General features: G+C 41.8%; 1 protein-coding gene across 1 annotated transcript; it reads left to right on the forward strand.

The window, feature by feature from the left end:
* Nucleotides 1-270: 270 nt before the first annotated feature.
* On the forward strand, nt 271-4,911 carry IL22 (interleukin 22). Its single transcript, XM_035001965.1, has 5 exons — nt 271-456; nt 898-963; nt 1,088-1,231; nt 2,125-2,190; nt 4,834-4,911. The coding sequence occupies exons 1-5, from the start codon at nt 271-273 to the stop codon at nt 4,909-4,911; spliced, it is 540 nt and encodes a 179-aa protein (XP_034857856.1).
* The last annotated feature ends 2,628 nt before the right edge of the window (nt 4,912-7,539 follow it).

Raw genomic sequence — 7,539 nt, forward strand, 5'->3', positions numbered from 1 at the left:
CGTACTGGAAATTAGATAATTGCTGATGTCATACTTTTTACTAAAAAAATGTGTGTTTTGGGGGCTATAAAAGCGGCAACTTCTGCCTTCCCCTCACAAGCAGAATCATCGAAACAGGTAAGTGTTTCAGCAAACTTGCTAAGATGGGTTCGTTTGATGTGATATGCTTCCTGATACCTAATGGTTTGCCTTTATGTTTTTGCTTCTTGTTCTCTTGATACCAGGTTCTCCTTTTCTAGTCACCCTTTGCTCCAGTTAGAGTTGTCTGCGATGGCTGCCCTGCAGAAATGTGTGAACTCTTCCCTTATGGGAACTCTGGCCTCCAGCTGCCTCCTTCTCCTTGCCCTGTGGGTGCAGGGAGGAGCAGCTGTGCCCATCGGCTCTCACTGCAGGCTTAACCACTCTGACTTCCAGCAGCCCTATATAACCAACCGCACCTTCATGCTGGCTGAGGAGGTACTCATCTCAGTCTCTCTCTCTCTTTCGCATCTTCTCTACTTGAAACCTGATAATAGTTCCTAAAAATTTCTCCAGAGCGCTACTAAGATCTTTGAGAACCCATCATCTATCCTCATCTATCCTCACTGGCAGACCAGAGATTATTTCCTATGTCTCTTTAGAGACTCTTTGGAGATTGAGCTTTACCAGAAGACCTTCCATTTTGGCCTTGATGATATGTACGTTGAGTTTTACTCCAAAAAGCGCATTTATGAACCCACCTGACTGTTCTTCCCCCTTACTCCTCTGTGCATTATTTTAAACTCATGCACACATCTGAATTCTTTCTTTAGGCTTCATGGGGCTGCTCTGGGGAGAATGGATAGAGTGCATCTCTACTCACAGACTTTTCTTCTATCTCTTCGATGTCCAGGCACTTAGTCTTTTCTTCTCTTCCAGGCTAGTTTGGCAGATAACAACACAGATGTTCGTCTCATTGGGGATAAACTGTTCCACGGAGTCAATGTAAGCCATAGTCATCATGAGCAGGGCAATGTGTCATCCATGGTTATTTGGATGCTGGTGATGATGGTTTGGGTCTCCTGGATGCCCTCTAATATGATCCCTGCTGTTTCACTTTTGCCTGCAGGCAGGAGAGCGCTGCTATCTGATGAAGGAGGTGCTGAACTTTACCCTTGAAGAAGTACTGCTCCCCCAATCCCATAGATTCCAGCCCTATATGCAGGAGGTGGTGCCCTTCTTGGCCAAGCTCAGCAACAGGCTAAGCCAATGTGTGAGTTCTTCTCCCAGCCTAACTCCACCCTCTCCTATTTGCCTGCCTTCCCCCCTTCTTCCCTTTAGAGCCCTTCTCTGCCCTGCCCCTTTCTGTGCTGGCAGCAAGAGGTGCCTCAGCAACACCATCACAAGAGTCACTTGGAATCACTACTTTAATTGAGTCACATTTTGAATATATGGTGATGAAGGGGGTCTGAAAGACAAGAGCACAGAAGGCTCCTTTGTCCCTGGGAAAAAGCAACTCAGGTTATGTGAGACGACAAAGGCGTTGGGAACTTTAAGGGAAAATGCCTAGATGTGGACACAGATGCCCCGAGTATAAATGGAAGGGATGGGAGAGAGAAAGTAACAGAAAGATTTAATGTTCAGTGCTGGGTGGGCAAAGATGGTTGCCCCTTGGATGTCAGGAGAAGTGACAAAGTCAGAGGTGTGTGACCTTCCTTGATGGCTCTGAACATTTAAAATGATGAAAAAAGACTGGAGAGGAGTGCGCAGAGTGAAGGGACCTAGTATTTATTGAAGACGGCCTCTTCATTTTATGTCTGTTTCTTGTTCTGAGCATACATTTTTTTTTTTTTTGTAGAGTTAGGGTTTTATTCTTCACAGAATTTGCATAAACCACTCCACTCTTTCCACAAACTTAAACCTCAGTAGGATTTCCCAAAGATGAAGAGAGGTCCCATGTAAGGGAAATGACTGGATTTTGGCGTCCAAGGGAATTTAAGAGCTCTGAAAATCTAGGTCACTGGTGAAATCTAGGTCATTGTGGGCAAAATTGCTAAGAACTTTTAACTCCAGGTGCATCGTAACACACCTCAATTAGGGACGCTGGAGTTCATAAAGCTTCAGAACAACAGTATTAAAATAAGTGCTCTGGTTTTCATTTTGTAGCGTATTGAGAGCGATGACCAGCATATCCAGAGAAATGTGCAAATGCTGAAGGACACAGTGAAAAAGGTACTACTAATAACTATTAATGCTAACCTATTAAATAGGAGAGACAAATGTTTTTCTTTCCTTCCCTTTCTTTCTTTTTTCCCTATGTATAATTTTCTACTTGATTCGCCTGCATCAGTTTGATTATTTAGGTGCATATATATAATATACCTGTATATATTATATATATCTGTATATTTATAAATAAGTCTCCAAATTTTGCAAACCATAGAATGGCTGGGAAGTTAGGTCCTCTAAGCTCATCACCCCATGTTCTGGGCATGACCAGTGGCAGGGCCAGGGCCAGAATGCAGGTCTCTTGAATCCCACCCAGCATTCTTACCAGCAGCAATTTGTGTTCGTTTTAGTATTATTAATTCTTCAGGAAATTCGATATTCCTACTGATTCATATAACTTGAACAAGGATTTGTTTAAAAACAGAGGAGTACTCGGGGACAAATTTATTTGAGGTAATTTTGGAAGCCATTGACTTGATGATCTAAAACTTGGAGAAATAAACCCAGAACAACCATAACAGAAGAGTTGTACTTACCTATAGGATGAATTTCTGGAATGATTGATACTTATATTTAATTATCATACCTAACAGCTATTGATTTTAATTTAAAAGCAAGAGTGAGCGACCCCCAATTTCTTTTATGGAGTTTCAAATAGAATGGAATTATTAGAGTGAATGCAAGTCTGAACTGGAAATTCTCTTTTCTTCCTCTCTCTTTTCCGTTTCCTTTCTGGTTTCTTCCCTCCCTCATGTCCCCAGTGAGCATCTATCTGGCGTAGGCTAGTGTGCATTTGTACAGAGAATGATACTATCACGTGGCCTATTTGGGGAAAAGAACTACTAGTAGAAGGCTCAGACTAGCAGTTGTGACTCATCCAAAAACCAGAGGAATGATTACTAGCAGCGAAAGTGATGCTCTTGCAAGTGGGTACAATTAAACCTTAGCAGCATGAAGGTTCTAGCTGATGGAATTTTTAGTAACAGGTGTAACCTCAATCTTCCCTTTTTTCCACCTTGATGTTTCTTTAAAAAAAAAAAAAGTATTTCTTCCCGCTCATGATTTAATGAATGTGACCATTGCTGTGATCATTGAAGTCTTTGTAGTCTTTCACTGTGAAGATCAATTCTCTTGTCATGGGTCTCTTACCCAGGAGAGGAGGGCTGAATATTAGGACGCCATTGCCAAGAAGTGCTTTGCACTTCCGGTTTGAAGAATTCCTGATGTCGGTTTACTTTGTTGGCTTTAGAAAAATGCAGTGTGAGAGAGAAACATCTGAGGGGGATCCATGTGGGGAAATAGATTTTAAAGCTTTTAACCCATTTTAAGAGAATTGACTTTCACATTTGCAATAAGGTGCCATGTGGAAGAGTGGTTATGCTTTTTTTTTTTTAACCCAGTGGCTCCAGAAAGCATAGGTGAGAGAGAAATGTTACTCTGAGGAAGCTCAACCTGAGGGGAAACTGGTCAGCACTGGCTGAAATGGAAGGGCGTCTTGGAGATGTTAATTCTCTGAGACTGGAGGTAACAGCAGAGGGCAGGCTGTGGTAGAATGCATGATAGACAGTAGGGCAAGAGAACTTGAAGCATTCTTTATGCTCTTGGGCGTCTTTGAGATCTAAGAAGTACCGCTTGGCATTATGTGCAAGGAAGTATGAAAGGGGGAATGATGGGAGACAGCAGGAAGAGAAAGGAGAACAAAGCATCAAGGACAATGATGGCTTATGGTTTTCCTTGAAAGAATCTACAGCAAATTTAATAGATTAGAGGAATTTCAGAGGAGGATGCTTTGGACTTGAATTTACCTTCCTCTCCTATGGAGTCTGAAAGCCTCACTCACATAGGACTTGGAAGGAGGAGGAAAGAAGTGGTGTTTAGAATGTGTATCCGCTTTCTACTAATTAAAGCAACTGGATGGGACTTATTTGGTATTTTCCCCACAAAAGTGAACACCTGTATTTTTTTCCCTTTGTTAGAGAGGTGGGAACAGAAAAAACCCACGTGTACCGGTAAATGTGCAGTTTTGATTCAAAGCTGTGTGAGCTGAGCTGTTATAATTAGTTGGTCATAGACTGTCGGCGAGGGGATAAGGCAGGACCAGGCCTAATGGGGGGCATTCGGTCCCGCAGATGCCTGCACAGCTTCCATCTGCTTGCTCTGGGGAGGAAGTGACTTGAAACAGTTTTATTAGTGTAGATGGAATTGAGAGCGGTGCCTGCTGGTGCCCTTTCAGTTCAATTAGCCATAATTTTAAGGTCTATGGCAAATCATATTATAGTCTCGCTAAAAGGGTATTATTAAGACTATTTTACAAAAAGGAAAAAACTTGGTTTCTGTCTCCAGCAACTTCACCATCTTTTTCTATTTTGTTCCTCTTTAAAAAGCATGGTATAGGGCGCCTGGGTGGCTCAGTTGGTTAAGCGACTGCCTTCGGCTCAGGTCATGATCCTGGAGTCCCTGGATCAAGTCCCGCATCGGGCTTCCTGCTCGGCAGGGAGTCTGCTTCATCCTCTGACCCTATCCCCTCTCAGGTGTTCTCTCTCTCTCATTCTCTCTCTCTCAAATAAATAAATAAAATCTTTTTTTTTTTTTTTTTAAAAAGCATGGTATAAATGCTCAAATACTCGTGTGTTCTTACTTTTACAGCTTGGAGAGAATGGAGAGATCAAAGCAATTGGAGAACTGAGTTTGCTGTTTATAGCCCTGAGAAATGCCTGCATTTAACCAGAGCAAAGCTGGAAAACAGAGACTAACCCTTCTTGCCTGTAAGAAATAGCAACAAGATCCCCTACAGGTTTTCTTTTACCAAAGGGAAAATGGGAAGCCAAACTTTACAATCATGAGTGGGTTCTAAATAAATCCCTGTTTAGCTTTAAAAAGACAACAATGTCACCTGTGTCCAGAAGACCAGAAGGTAGACCTTCCAAGCTTAATGAGAATTACTGATAACATTTTATTGTAGTTGGTGTTTTGGACACAGAAATTGATTTTTTTAAAGCAATTGTCTATTCCCATAAAAAAGATTACTTCCCCTTCCTTTAGGGAAAAAAAACCCCTAGGTAATTTCATTTCCAGGATCAATACTTTATATTTATGAGTTTATTTATTATAGTCAGTACACATTTTATTTATGTCATTTTAATAACATGGATTTATTTATAGAAGCATATGATATTGTTACTTAAGTATAAAGCTAATATTTATATTTATGACAGTAATTATGGAGCTATGTTTATTTGACCTCAATAAACACTTTGATATCCTACATCTTGTGTCTTTGTGATTTGTGTCTCTTTACTGTTATCATCATCATCACCATCACCACCATCACCATCATCATCATGTAATCATTCCCATTTGCTAAATGGGCCAAGGATCTCATATACTTTGTTCTTGACTCTAAGCCAATGAGGGCATGTGTGATGATGAGCACTGGGTGTTATAGGCAACTAATGAATCAGTGAACACTACATCAAAAACTAATGATGTACTATATGTTGGCTAATTGGCTGTTAGTATGAGCTCTATTTTAAAGTTGAGAAAACGGAAAATCAGAGACATGTTACAAACATTGGGGTAACTATAAGTAGTGGACCTGTCTCGAGCGAGGTCTATCTGATTTCTGGGCTCTCTGCTATATTGCCTACATAGATGTATTATGTTGAGTCAGCATGTAATTCTGAAAGAAACACAGTAAGACACCAAAAAGAATCCATTGGCCTCATTAGCAGTTGTGGATAAAAGAACGGAGTGCTATTGCCAGCAGAGAAATACAAATACAGTGGTTTCTGCTGGGGAGGAGCTCCTTTAGCTCTAGTTTGAATCTATTAGGGAGGGCATCCTTCAGTGTTCCTGTAAGTCAGGAAATAAAGTAAAGGGGAAGTGGACTGAGTCTGGGGAGTCTTCGAAATTTGTGCAGTGGTAGAGAGAAGAGAGAAGCAGTAGAGAGAGTTGGACTGGTTCTATCTAGAAGAATGGACAAGTGACATCAGCATTGAGGGATGCGTAATTTTTTTCCACAGAAAGTGAAAGTCAGTGGTCAGGAGAGGTCAGTGGGTCAGTGGTCGACTGTATACGGTGTTTCCTTCTCTGAAAAGTCAGGAACCCCGGGTTTATTGTACAGGTCACTCACCAATTGGTTGTCAGGTTCCTGTAGGAGTAGGTCAAGGCTGGTGGTGATTGGTGAGCACACATGCAAATTGCAGGTTCACTCATGGGTAAAGTGGAGTTAATATTTTTGGCTGTGGGCTGCAAATGCTGACAGGCCCCAAAGCTAAGCTTCACAGATAATAGAATTATAATTACTTCTGGGATAAACCAGGGTGTAGGACTCTTTCTTTCTCCAAATGCATCTCAGTGTAATAACTTAGCAAAATTTGGGATTGTACTTATTTTTGACCAATTATGGAGTAATCTTCTATTAATTGAGCCATAAATGGAAGAATGTCCTTAGAATTGGATTCATGAATGCTTCCATCTAGGGCAAGGGGTCTGAAATGAAGAGATTTTAAAAATTCTGGATGCTAATGAACATAAAAGCATAAGGTACCAGGATCTTCTTCAGTTCCAAAGGGCAGTGCTGGCAAATTCTGCAGCTACGTGAGATAGTCCAGATTCCCCACAGGGAGTCTTGACATAACCCTCAGTACCTGCTGGAGCAATTCCTTTGCGCCAGTGGCCGTGGGCAGCATTTGGCTGGAGCTACTGACACTGTTCTTGCTCTTGGCACTGGCAGAGGCCTTAGGTATCTCCTCCCCCAGGAGCAGACGGCAACACCCAGGTGCTCAGGAAGACCAATCTATGAGGCTGCATGAGACATAAGCCCCCAGAGACACCAGCCAGCATTTAGGACTGGTGAGAAGCCGCTGGAGGGTTTCGAGCGTGGGAAAAACTTAGTATGACTCATGATCGAAAAAGATCACTTTGGTGTTGGGTGGGGAGTAAGTCTAGGAGGGGTTAGACTAGAAGCAAGGTCAGCACAATAGTTTCCAGGGGAGGTGATGATTGCACTGGGGAGGATGGGAGTAGAGCCCGAGAAAACTGGCGTGTGACCCTTTCTGTGACACTTGGTTTGGTTTGCCTGTGAAATAAGGGCTACATATAGGTCAGATTCACTAAGAGGAAAAGCGATCTGTTAATTTTTCTTCTGGTTCTTCATTTACACTATATTATTCACTAGCATGCAGTGCTTCATATAAGTAAGGACAGACGGGATTTTGTTCTAAAAAGAGGTCAAGATTTTAAGATTTGAGTGAAGACACAAGATTCATGAGAAGCAGTGATACCAAGGGTTGAAAGCTGAGGTCCTCTTGTCTCTGAGGCAACCACAGCTCTAGTGACTTTATCTTTAAA

The sequence above is a fragment of the Mirounga leonina genome, unplaced genomic scaffold (genome assembly GCF_011800145.1).
Source record: "Mirounga leonina isolate KUSES-001 unplaced genomic scaffold, KU_Mleo_1.0 Mir_126, whole genome shotgun sequence".
NCBI lineage: Eukaryota > Metazoa > Chordata > Mammalia > Carnivora > Phocidae > Mirounga > Mirounga leonina.

Coding starts and splice junctions, on each gene's coding strand:
- IL22 (XM_035001965.1), top strand. CDS start 271: ATGGCTGCCCTGCAGAAATGTGTGAACTCTTCCCTTATGGGAACTCTG. Junction 457..897: donor CCTTCATGCTGGCTGAGGAG/GTACTCATCTCA, acceptor CTTCTCTTCCAG/GCTAGTTTGGCAGATAACAA. Junction 1,232..2,124: donor GCAACAGGCTAAGCCAATGT/GTGAGTTCTTCT, acceptor TTCATTTTGTAG/CGTATTGAGAGCGATGACCA.